This window comes from Sciurus carolinensis, chromosome 2, assembly GCF_902686445.1.
Source record: "Sciurus carolinensis chromosome 2, mSciCar1.2, whole genome shotgun sequence".
Classification (NCBI taxonomy): Eukaryota; Metazoa; Chordata; class Mammalia; order Rodentia; family Sciuridae; genus Sciurus; species Sciurus carolinensis.
The window spans coordinates 175,001,655-175,014,574 of NC_062214.1; the positions used below are offsets into that span (position 1 = coordinate 175,001,655).

Genomic DNA, 12,920 nt, shown 5'->3' on the forward strand with positions numbered 1-12,920 from the left:
CTGGTGTTTGGCACATAGTAGGTGCTGAGTAAACGATTGTCGATATAAATCATGGCTTTCCAGAACCCTATACTGCGATCTCCTGGTTGTCCTTTCCCTTCTTAAAAGCTGTCACTCTGTTAATTACCATCACCCTTCTAGTACATTCAACTTCTTCTTCCCAACCAGCGCTTTTCTTGGAATGTGCTATTTCTCTCTCTCATCTTGATCTAAGAAACTCTTCCCACTTGCCACTGGCTGCCAGGCTCCCTCCTGCCCTTCAGAGCCAGGACACAGGACAAGTTGGGCCACCATGCGCACACTTCCCCACCACCCCTCACATCCTGTGTCCTGGCTTCTGGCGCCTCCATTCTTCAGGTATTTCTCCGGCCAAGGTCTCCAGGACCCCATTCAGCTGTATCTCTATCCATCTCAGTCCAGCATCTGGTCCTACCATGACCTTGATCGTCAGGTCTCCTTAGGAAGCAAGACACTACATCCTGGGATTGTCCTCCTCTTCCTGCCCCCGACCCCAAGTTCAGTGCATCAGCTCCCAGAGCCCCTCCCACTTCTCCTTCTGCCCACCTTCCTGGGTCCAGTTCAAACTCACCTCCAGCTTTCACCCACACAGAGGACCATCTCCTGCCCAGACCAGTCTACAAGACCAGACCTGCATATCCACTCTCAGCTGCCCTCTACCCTCTTCTGTCCCACGGTCCCTGGCACCTCAGGTCTGCGTTGCTTCCCGGAAACCTGCTTACATGCTGCGGTCCCTGAGCACCGAGCCGAGGGACACCCCCTTCCTCTCTGCCTCCTGTGCCTGGTCCCAGGACCTGGCATAGCTCCTGCAGACGGCTCTCAGAGCCCTGGGCACCACAGCCTCATCCGCTGCTCTGCTCCAGCCTCCAGGGTCGCTAGGATTCCAGGTGTGAGACTCTATTTCAAAATAAAAACTAAAAAGGGCTGGGGATGTAGTTCAGTGGCAGAGCACCCCTGGGTTCCATCCCCAGGACCCCCGCACCCCCACACAGGAGTAAGGAAAGCAAGAAAAACAACATCTCTGCAAGCCCGGGAGCTTTAATTCTGCCGACAATGAACACACACTCTGCTCTGTTCTCCGACAGCCTGGTGAGAGTGGTTCTCCTGTCACAGAGAGGACACCAAAGCCCAAAGAGATCCAGCAGTTTGTCCAACGTTCATAGCAGAGTCAGGACTTGAACCTAAACAGACCAATAGATCTCGTGGGGTGAAAAGGGTGAACACAAGCTTCCACAGAGGTATGGACCCCGGCAAGTCTTGCAGGGAGTGAGGAGAAGACAAAGGGAAAAGGAGCGGCATTTCACGCAGAAGCAGTGACCAGCCGTGTGTTCTCCCGCGGTCAGCTCTAGCCGGCCACCTCTGCCATCCTGAGAGAAGGGGACCTGCTCCAGGCCCTCAGCCTCAATGTGCAGGGAGAGCCCTGGGAAGCGGCCCCTGGCAGCATGGGGACAGCAGATGAAGGATTAGGAGGCCCCAGGCTCAGGCTCAGCTGCTCCCAGGGAGGAGGGCTTGACCTGGACCACGCAGAGTTCAGAACAGGCAGTGGAGGCACAGAAGGGCCCTCCCTGTCCCCGGTGCTGGAGGCAGCACCTATGGCTGGCAGACACCCGCTGACCCCCACTTCTGCCTCCAGAACAGGGCAAGACCAAGGTCAGGAAGGAGTCAGAAGACGAGGGGCTGTCCCTGGGGCTGCAGGAGCTGCCGGTGCTGGCTTCCTGCCCGAGATCTGGCTGGCCTCTCTCCCAGCCAGGCTCCCCGACTCACTAGGGCCTGGAGGCTCTGCTGGGGCAGGACCAGCCTGGAGCCTGAGAGGCTGCTTTCCAGCAGGGAGTCTGGCCAGGTAGCTTAGCTCCAGGTGAGGCGGAGGACCCTGCAGGAGCTCCTGTTTGTCTCCCAAACACCCCCCTCCCTTTCTTTTCCACCTTGGAACGCTCCCAGCTGCCTCTGTCTCCTACCCTGAAACTTAGAGAAGGCCCCTACCAGAGTGGGCAAGTTGGCAGCTCCCCAAGCCCACCAGAGCCCCACAGGCCCACAGCTCCAGGCAGGCAAGGGGCGAAGGGTAGGGACGTTTGTCCGACGTAGTCACATGACCATGAGCATCTGGGCTGAGACCCAGGGGCACAGAGTTAATTCCTTTGCATCCACGTGGTCCCACATTCCAGAGCAGCCTCTCCCAGGGTGCTGGCCATCAGTGTGGTCAGGTGCCCAGCCACTCAAACCTATCTTCAGTGACCTCCTGGAGCTGCAGCAGCCCCAGAGCCAGAGCTCAGGTCCCAGAAATCAAGTGCTCACTCCTCCCCCAACAACCTTTGCGGACGCCCTGGCCCTGGAAGAGTTAGTGGTGGGGGAGGGGAAGATCTGGGAAGCAGAGCTAAAAGCGGGTGAACCACCTTCAGATGTGAGAGCAGGGAGGCCAGGCAGGGGCGAGTCTCAGTGTCCTCATCTGTTAAATGGGGCGATAGTATCTACGGTGGGTACTTGCCTGTCAAAGGAGATTAATAGTCTCAACCAGCCTCAAGGATACCATAATAATGGAGAACTTGTAGTAACAATGCACTTTTTTTTTTTGATGGTGAGGGGTACCAAGAATAGAACCCAGGGGTGCTTAGCCACTGAGCCACATCCCTGGCCTTTTTACCTTTCATTTTGAACTGGGTCTCACTAGGTTGCTCACAGCCTCGTTAGTTGCTGAGGCTGGCTTCATACCTGTGATCCTCCTGCCTCGGCCTGCTGGGCCCCTGGGATGACAGGCGTGCACCACCGTGCCCAGCTGTTCTGAAATTCATGTTCAACTATTTCTCTCCTTTGCTCTTTTCTTTTTGCCAAAGTTCCTCAGGTTGTCCCCTACAGGGCAATTCTGCCAGTTTCACCAAGCTGTGTGGGCAGTGAGAGAGGGAGAGGAGTGTGGTTGCTGGTGAGGAAGGTTCTGGAAACTCCAGGGGATACTGGCAGCCATGGCCCCCGCTCTGTTCCTTCCAGAGAACCCTCAGGTCACACAGGGACTGGCTTAAGAGAGCCAGCTCCCCAACTCACACAACCATATAGGCACACTGGACATGGACCAAGGGCGTGCACACACACACACACGCACACACACACACACACACACACACCTTGCCCAGGAGTGTGTGAAGAATAAAGCTAACCCTTGGCTGTGGGAATAGGGGCTCCCCAACTGACCTTCAAGTGAGCACCCCAGAACCAGATTGGGGTCTCTCTGACCCAGTTTCCCGAACCTCTCTTGTCTCTGGCGTGTCCCCCCAGGGGGTCTATATAACAGATCTAAGTTCCTTTGTGCATCTAATACTGCTGAAAGTGGACACAAAATAACTGCTGGCTGAGGTTCCCTCCTTGGAGAACTGAAGGTTTGGAACAGAAAGGAGACCAACCCACTTTTTACTGAGAACCTTTTCATGCTCTTTGATTTTTTTCCCTTTGCCATGTATATGTAATAGCTTTTTAAAAATTAAAATACTGAAGAGATAGGAGAGGGTTTTGCTCCCTGTACTAAGCAATTTGGACACTATCCTATAGGGAACAAGGAACCAAGGGAAGGTTCTAAGCAAGGCTATGTCTAGCCCAGATGGTAAAGAATCGACTGATAGAGGACAGAGCCAGAGCAGGAGACCAGCTGGGAGGCCAGGACGCTTCTCCTCAGTCTACTAATTAGGGACCCAAGATTTGGACTTTGGTGTAGAGGTAAACTTTACTGGAACAACCCCAAGACCGACACCCAGACCTGTCCTGCCTGGTTGATGCACACTGGGCCCCCAAAGAGGCAGGAAAACCACACAAGGAACCAGAGTTAATCAGTCACTGTTTTCCCTTAAAACAAGCAAGACTTCCAGGAAGTTCTGCCTGCTGGGGCTGAGGCTCCCCATAGGAGCAACATGCTTTAGAAACTAGAATCGCCACCTGCTTCCTACCCACCTCTCTGTCTCATCAAAGGTGAGACCAAGGTGGGCTCCCTCTCCAGTGAATTTTGAAAGTAGAAGGCAGTGGAGGAAGATTTCAGAACAGTCTTGCTCCAGAATCGCTACTGAACATGGAGCCTGGGCGTGGCTCCCCTGGAGTCTTCCGGATGGCCGTTCCTGTGGATGGCCTTGTTCCCTGCCATCTGTAAGGTTCACTCCAAGGCCCAGGAAGGTGCACAGTGGGATCATGGATGGAGTTCATGCTGCGAGCCACAGAGTCCTGGGCTCTGGGGGTCAGAAGTCAGAGGCTCTCCACACGGAGGAGCCGTGGAGCCTGGCTCTAGGCCGACCTGGGTTTGGACCACGGCGAGTCTGGATGTTCTTGGGTATTTGATCTGCCTGAGCTCAGCAGGCATACGTGGAAAGCGGGTCATTGACCTTCCTGAGGACCTGCCTGAAGCTTAAAGGGCTCAGTACGTGTCTACCTGGCACATCATGGGACACCTGGCATGTCATTAATTCCCTCAGTTCCCTCCTTTACAGTGGGGAGAGATATCTAGGCAGAGACGGTTGACAAGGACAGGAAGAGAAGCCCCAACTTCAAGGAAATGAGCAAAGAGTCCCAGGTATGTCCCCCACCCTTCCTTTTACATACAGACGGTTGCACCAGTTGGTTTTGGAGTCAGCTGCTTGTGACTGTCTTGAAACCTTCAGACGTTTCCAATCAGCAAAGGGGGAGCTGGTGTAAAGGTTCACAGATCAAAGGTTAAGAACAGTTTGGACCCTCCTGACACTGACAACCAGAAACACAGAGACTTCTTTGAACATCCCCTTTCCCAAAAGGAATGACAAAAAAGAGACCATGGACAAACACTTGTTTGTTTTACTAAATCTTGGAGGATCCTATGCACCAGGTATTCACTGTCCTTCTGCCCATCACTCATCACCCTTTCTCATAAAAGGCTCTAGTTAAGCCAAATGTCTTAAAAATTTGCCGTTTCCTAACAGATATCTAGCCTAGACTCTGCCACTGTGTGACCATAGGCAAGTTACTTCACCTTTCTGTGCCTTGAGGTCCTCATCATTATAAGGTGGATGGTCTACACCTGGGTTCTAACTTTAAGTTCCATGAATAGGTTTTACATATACACAAACCCCTTTATAAATCCAACGCTGGTCCTATACTGGAAGATAACCTGGTGGCAGAAAGGCCTATTATAAAAAGGGGACATTGCAGTTGTACTGTATTACCCTTTGCAGTTTCTGAATTGCAAGTCAAAGGAATGTATTATCTACTCAAAAATAAATGCATAAAATGTCTATTAAAGAGCAAAGAAAATATGAGGAATAGCCATGCATGGTGGCACCTGTAATCCCAGTGGTTGGAGGCTGAGGCATGAGTATCTCAAGTTCAAGGCCAGCCTGGGCAATTTAGTGAGACCCTGTCTCAAAATAAAAAATAAAAAGTGCTTGGGATATTGCTCAGTGGTAAAGCACCAGGGTTCAATCCCCAGCACCAGAAAAAAAAAAAAAAAAAGTGTGCAATTCACCGACAAATTGTTGGGGAAGAGCCACAATTTTTATTAGATTTTTCCTAAGGTGTCTCTGACTCCAGAAAGGTTTAGAAAACACTTTACTAGATCACCAAAGGATCATTTCCACTTCTAACTTTACTAGATGAAGTTTACAAGGAAACAAAAGTAAATTTTCATACTCATTATATCAGCCAGTCGGGGCCAGAATGTGCATGAAAGTGTACCTTGAATCTTTTCTTTTTTTTTTTTTTTTTTGGCAGGGGGGTACTGGGGATTGAACTCAGGGGCACTCGGCCACTGAGTCACATCCCCAGTCCTATTTTGTATTTTATTCAGAGACAGGGTCTCACTGAGTTGCTTAGTGCCTCACTTTTGCTGAGGCTGGCTTTGAACTCCTGATCCTCCCGCCTCAGCCTCCTGAGTTGCTGGGATTACAGGCGCACGCCACCGTGCCCAGCTGTACCTTGAATCTTAATGTTTAGAAGTTGGATGTTTAGCTGTCCTCCACAGTGAATTGCTCACAGCTCGGCCTCCAGAGATCAAAGTCAAGGAATGAGACCCAAGGGTTATTCCCTCAGAGCTGTTGAATTAACTTCTCACTGCCCCGGCCTCATGCCCACTTAAAGGGACACCCAGCCCAAGTGGGGCGGATGAATAAATGCAACTTAGACCTAGAAAGCTGACTACTTTGGCTCTGAGGAGCAAGGAAGTCAACCCCAGGTGATACAGATGAATAAAGGCTTGCTTCATCCAGAGACCTGGGTCCGAAACTCTGAAACTCACAAGAACCCTCACATGCTAGATTGGAAAAAAATGCTTCCTGGGCACCCCATATGGAATGCCTCAGGGGAGGGGGGGTCTAGCTGTGGATCAAATCAAGTTAAGGCACAAGACTAGCAACTGAATGTGTCCAGGAAAAAGAAAGTTTACATGGTTCAAAAAAAAAAAAGAGGGGGAGAGGGGCAGGCCACCATTTCACCAATAGCCTCTGGCTACAGTGAACTTTAATTAACTGCACCATTAGAATTCACTTCCAGCAAGTCTTCACCCCAGCCCGCTCTTTCCCTCCTGCTCCCGCCTCCTCTCCCCTCTAGGTCTCATCAAGTCAGCCTTCCTCAGTGAAACCAACCTGGTCTCCTTTGCTGGATGCCTCATTATTGCAGTTGCTGCTTTTTTCTCCCTAATAACAGCACCTGGCAACAAGTTTAGCTTTCTAAACTACACAGTCTAAATTCGTAATGACAGGTCCCCTTGCTTACCTATGTGCACCACTAATCAAGGGTCTTGTAATCCTAAAAGTTCCTGAACATAATACCAAAGCAATGAGAGTTGCGAGCAGGCAGGAGCCAATATGCACATAGAGGAAGATAACAGGGCAGGCTCCCTGCGGGAGCCACCAGACACTACTCATAGGGTCCACACCCAGACAGGTAATCCACACATCCAAGTTCACCTCACTGCTCCTTCCTCCAGCAGTGGTTAAATTACACCCATGACTGGCTGTCTTCTCAGGCTGTGGAGCCTTCCCCATTTCCAGCGTGTATGCAATGGAAGTGGGGGTTGGGAGCACCTGAGAGGATCTTCCAGGCGAGAAACATGCTCAGTTTTTTATTAATGAGCTTATGAGAAAAGCCAATCCAGACCTTTAAGTGAAATATGTGATTGGTAGCCAAGTGAGGATGGGTTTTAGAATTAACTCTTCCTACAGTCTGCTATGCATTATCACCCCCCAAGTTAATTACCCCTGAGGATGAAAATAGGTTTCATGACTCATAAGCACCAATACAACACTTGGCAGCAGATGAAAATGCAAGGACACATTTGCAGGAAGCTGACACGAATGTCTATTTATATGTGGGGAGATTCTTAAAGAGGTGAGACAGGCACCTCCCATGTCCCAGGATTAAGAGACGGCAGCAGACCCATCAATATCGCCATGTACCCACACCCCCAAACACACACACAGTCCCGGTTTCCGCGGCTTCCATGATGGTGGTGGCAAATAGCAAGAACAGAAACTAAAAGGCTGTTATTAACGGCAAGTTCCAACACCAACCCAACCTCCACACCGGTGTTCTGGGCTAACCGGTGATTTGTTTTCTCCAAACGTGCTGCGCCCACACCCCTCTCCCAGCCCTCCCGCCCCTTCTTGGATGGGAGTGAGGTGGGGGCGCCAAGTTTCTTCACATCTTCCTCCAGCCTCGGAGGGGGCGGTCGGAGCCCAGCTCGCCCCGCCCAGGAATGGGGTGTGGCCAGGAATGAATTTCAGATAGGATCGCGGCGTTTTGTTTTGCTTCCTCCCTCCTGTTTTCTACTCTTCTTCTGTTTGCCTCCCAGGAAAGTGCAAGGTTCAAACCAAGTTTGTTCGCCTTCCGCTACCTCGGGAGGGTCACAGCCCCGGGGCTCTGTGCTCTGAAAGGCATTAGTCCTCTGCCCCCTGCCCCACTCCACGGCCCTCCACAAATGCCGCCCAAAAGTTGATTCCATGAATAATTGCATGTCTTCACCGATAGAAATGAATTTTATTTGTTGTCATAAGTAACCTTCACTTCAGGAACTGGGCTTAGGGTCTTCCACCGCCAGCCCCGGTTCCCCATCCCCTGAAACCCCACTCTGATCAGCTGTGTTCTGCCTTTAGAAATACTAATTAAAAGGGAGAGGGCGTGTAATGAGCGAGGCGAACACTGCTTTTCCGACGCATCGACCGGAAGCTGCGGGGGCTCTCCTGGTGGCCCGGCACAGCATTTGCTTCCCGGCTGCCCACACCCCTCCGGCCCTCAATGATGAATCCCAGCTCTGTGGCATTTTTTGCTTTCCATGTTCAACAGTGAACTCTGATGTAGCCAAGAGGCAAAGCACCCCAGCTCTTTTCTAAAGCCCCACGCCCCACTTGTCAAGTCACAGATGCACTGGGTATCAGCATATACTCCTGGCCCCAGGGCAAGGCACCAAAAAGCATTCCTGACAATGCCATTTGCAGCTGGGCCCCATTTCCGGGGGAAAATAGAGATGCTGAAGAGTAAACAGAAATCGCTTAGTCAGCAACTGTCGCCTCCCCAAGAGGTGAATGTAAATAGCCTGGTACTGAGGGGGAGGGGCAGCCAGGCAGCACAGGCCCTTCCTCCCAGGCCAGCTGAGGGCTTTCAAAGGGACTAGCATTCCTGTTCTGTTGGAGGTAGGGAAGGTGTCCCCTAGGTTGGAGTTGTGTGGCCTTAGCTCTAGAAGACAAACTTGCTGACTCGGGGCAGAATTAATATCAATTGAATTTATTACAAGTTACTAAGCTCCAAGGCACATTACAGTGTTCTGTTAACTACAGAAATGTATAAAGGACAAACAGAGCAGATTCTCCATGTCTAGCATTTCGCTCTACTGTTCAAAAGCATCCGTGCATCAATAAAGCAAAAACAAAACAACACGTGAAGATCCAACACATTCAGGTCAGTAGAAACAAACCTAAACATTTTCCCCTCACAAACTTGCAACAAAAAACACCCCGTTCCCCCCCCACAACACCCCCCTTACTATTTTGCAAACAAAACAGGAGAACAAAACAAAACAGAACAGAACAAAATAAAGTGAAGACTTCAACACTTGGGGCTGTTTAGAAAGAAGCTTTCACCATTTTATAGCATCATCATTATTATTTTTTTTTAGGCAGCAACACTGGCCTTGGCAAAAAACAAAACAAAACAAAACAAAAACCTTTTTCTTTTGTGTGTGTTTTTCCTTTCAGAGTGCATAACATTTACAAAAATACACACCAGCAGCAGTCGTTGCTAAGGGCTATTAATTCTGTACCTAGGCAAACATTCTGCCACCAAATAAATGCTAACGAATATGATGCAAATGACCCAACTAATATTATACTGCTTAACACAAACCAGCTTATCCTTCAAATGAAGAAGTTACATACCTTTGTTTCAAAATATAGAAACATACGACGAAAATAATGTCTATACATAAGACTAACTTTTTGCAGTTTGTTATATTCACAATTCTACATCTTGGGGGTGAGGGGAGGGAGATTGGAGGAGGGGTGGGGGAGGGGCCCTCTGGATTGGAGAGGAGCTGGTCTAGGGCAAAGGAGGTGGGTGCCCTGTGGTTCAAGGGTCTCTCTCCTTTTTCACTTTAACATCCCCAGCTAAGATAGTCGCGATTTCGCCCTGCATGAAGGCCCAAGGTACATTCGACCCGACTAAGGGGCATTTCTCTCCGCTGGGGCAATATACCTCGCCAGTGGCCCCCTGGGCCTTGATACTCTCTCTAGAGCAAGGGAAGCAGAATTTGTGGCTGGGGACGGATGGGCACTGAACGAAATGCGTGTCCTCCAAACGTTCGTGGCAAATGGTACAGCAGAGAGGTCCGCTGTTGGCCATGGGGGAATCCGGAATGTTTTGGGGGTGCACTTGGTCCATACCCGGGTGGGCGCTAGGCGGCGGGGGCGCCACCTGTAAATTCAGGTCCCCGTTACGTGATGCCAAGCGGCGCTGCCCCGGCACCGAGGCGGGCGACACCGGGCTACTGCTGTTGCGCCGCGCGGACGCAGTGGTTGAGTGCACAGAACTGCCATCCTTAGGCGAGTGCGCCGTGCCCAGAGTGTCTGCTACCGACATGAGGGCGGCCATGGGGGACGGACCGTTCTGCGGGGCTGACTCCGGCGGGGTGGTCCGGTTGGAATGGGGTCCCAGGGGTGGGGGCGGTGGGGGTGGACCCCCAGCAGCGTGACCCGGCGCTGCAAAGCCCCCGGCCGACATGGTGAGCTTCAGTGCCTCGCTCTGGTTTGCCATCCACTGTTGCCTCTGCTGTTCCTCGCCCAGTTTCAGCGCACCCTCGGCTGAGTCCGGGGGCTCCGGGGACGCCTTCCTCTTGCGCAGGCTAGCAGCTGCGCCTCGGCCCGATGGCGCGGCGGGCGGCAAGGCCCCAGTCCCTGGAGGTGCGCTGGGGGCGCGGCTGAGACTCACCAGCGCAGTGGGCAGCATGGGGCAGCTGGCGTCCAGGTAGGGCTGGGGCAGCATGTCCGCGCCGGGCACGCCCTCCTTGAAGAAGCGCACGGCCTCGGGCAGCAGGTCCCCAAGCAGGCGCCAGTCCCCGGAGCCGTGCTTCTTCTCGTACTCCAGGTACTTGAAGCCCGAGGAGAGGCCCCGGCCGAAGTCCTTCATGCAGTCCTGGTACATCTGCTTGGCCACACCGGACGCGCTGGAGTATACGTTGCCCGAGCCCGTAGGGTATTCAATGAACAGCTTCAGCTCGTAGTCCATGCCGGGCTTGGAGACAGCGTCGAAAGCGAAGACGCGGCCCAGCAGCGAGTGGTCCTTCTTGAAACGCACCTCGTAGGGCGTGCAGCCCGCCAGCGTGAGCAGCGTGTCGCGGACCATCTTGGGCTTGTTGGCCCACTCCTCGGCCCGGTTGCGCAGGCTCTCGCTCAGCTCGGCCAGGGCCTCCGCGTTTCGCTGCTTCTCCTTCAGCTCGCGCTCCTGGTCGGTGCTCGACACCGAGCCGGGCCTCTTGCCACCAGCACCCACGCCCACCTCCGCCACCGACGACGAGGTCGAAGACGACGCGGAAGACGCCGCGGCCGATACGCCCGGGGTGCCCCCAAGACAGGCTGGGCCTCCGGGAGCCCCGGGCGGTGCGGGAGTCGGGGGTCCACGACTTCCCAGCCCGTGGGGCGGGGGCGGGGGCAGCACCGCGGCGCTAGCTGGGCCGTTAAGCAGCGTCTGTGGCAGCAAGTTGGGAGGCACTGCGAGTTGGGGGCCCCCGCCACCCCCCGGGTTGGGCAGCCCAGTCACCAGCCCACCATGTGTCCCACGTCGAGAGGCCACTGACGCTGCAGCAGATGAATTGGGGCTCTGCCGGTTCAGCTCCGGGGGTCCCTCCTCTGGTGCTGGCTTCGGGAAGCCGTTTGGGCCCCCGAGGCCGTTGGGCAGCCGCGCCGTGTGACTGCTGCTCCCCAGGCTCACCGGCGGTGGCGGGTACTCGAAGCGGCTGCGCTGTTCCACTGCGGCGGCGGCGGCAGCGGCAGCGGCTGCGCTGAGGCCGTAGCGTTCCAGGCCAGACGGGGCCGCCAGTACCGCAGCCTTGCTGGAACCATCGACGTGGTTGAGCTGCTGCTGCTGCTGCTGCTGCTGCTGTTGTTGCTGCTGCTGCTGCTGTTGCTGCTGCTGCTGCTGTTGCTGTTGCTGTTGCTGCGCGGCAGCCGCTGCTGCCGCTGCTGCCGCAGCCGCTTCCTTAGCCGACAGGGCCACCGTCTTGACCCCGACGGGCGGCGGCGGCCCGGGGGAGCGGCCGTCCTGGAAGCAGCCGTGCGCCCGCTTCAGCTGGCGCGCGGTCTCGATCACGAACTCTATGCGATCTGCGCCCTCGTAGTTGACGCAACCGCGGCATACAGGTTCGGAGAAGTCCCAGATCATGGCCCAGGGCATGCGGGGCAGGTCGCACAGGTAGCAAGACTGTCTTCGGGACGAGGACACCTGCGCCGCCGACATGATGCCAGCCCTGGGTAAGGGAGGCCCCCGCCCGGGCTGTCTCCGCGGCGCCTTCTCCTCCGGGAGGACTGGCTGGCTGGGGAGGGAGTCCGGCTGCGGGGGAGGGACGAGGGGGGGCGAGAAAGTTCTGCCCCCGGGGCTGGAGGGAGCACGAGTCTCCACCGCCAGCGCAGGGCCTCTCCGCGGGGGCTCCACCGCCGGGGCGGTGGACGGGTTCAGCCCGCTCCTCGCCCCCACCTCCTACTGCGGCTGTCTCGTCGGGAAACGAGCCCAGGCGCCTTCTTCCTGGTGCGGCAGATCTGGGTTGGAAGCTCCGGGCCCGGGGGGAGGGGGCGAGGGTGTCCGGTGCTGGCCGCCGTTGCCTCTTGGCCCCCTCCCCGGAATGGCTGGTGCGTGGAAGCTGGAACGGGGCTGCCTCTTCCTCTCCCCTGGGGGCCCCCCTACGAGCTGCGTCCTCTCCCCGCCAGGCACCCTGGGGCGAGGGCTAGAGGGCTGTGCCACCCGGTGCCCGGGTCCAATCTTGCTGAAGCCGCTGCTTCCCTGGAGGGCCGGGGGAGGGGGTGGCAGCCGAGAGAGGTGCTTCTCCCCTCCGCAGGGTCGGCCGTTCCGCTGGTGGCGGCAGGGTTTGCACGCCGGAGGGAGCCGCAGCGGCCACCGCTTCCAGGACGCACGAGAGCAGGAGAGGAGCGCACGCACGCAGGCTCCCGCCGCCCCCTGGCCTGGCCGGCGCCCGGGCCGCCGCGGCTGGCGGCGCTCACGTTGGCTGCAGGGCGCTCGCGCGGCGCCTCGGCCCGGGTTGCATCCCTTCCCGCTCGTGCTCGCCCGGAATGTGGGGTTGTGATTGTTACTCTACGTTCCGGAGGCGCGTTTCGGCGCTCCTGCTCGGGCTGCGGCTCGCGCTGTCCCCGGCTTGGCCGCGCGGGATGCCGCCCGGGCGGAGCGCTGACGTCACCGCCATGCTCTGC

The 12,920-nt window shown here is 55.3% G+C and overlaps 1 protein-coding gene across 1 annotated transcript; it reads right to left on the bottom strand.

Moving 5' to 3' along the window:
• Positions 1-8,712: 8,712 nt before the first annotated feature.
• Positions 8,713-12,901, bottom strand: Irf2bpl (interferon regulatory factor 2 binding protein like). The gene has a single exon (XM_047538463.1). It carries the CDS (start codon positions 11,953-11,955, stop codon positions 9,574-9,576), a length of 2,382 nt encoding a protein of 793 aa, XP_047394419.1. The 5' UTR covers positions 11,956-12,901; the 3' UTR covers positions 8,713-9,573.
• Positions 12,902-12,920: the final 19 nt, after the last annotated feature.

What these genes read in the sequence shown, in the direction of transcription:
- Irf2bpl (XM_047538463.1), bottom strand. Translation starts at nt 11,955, where the DNA reads ATGTCGGCGGCGCAGGTGTCCTCGTCCCGAAGACAGTCTTGCTACCTG.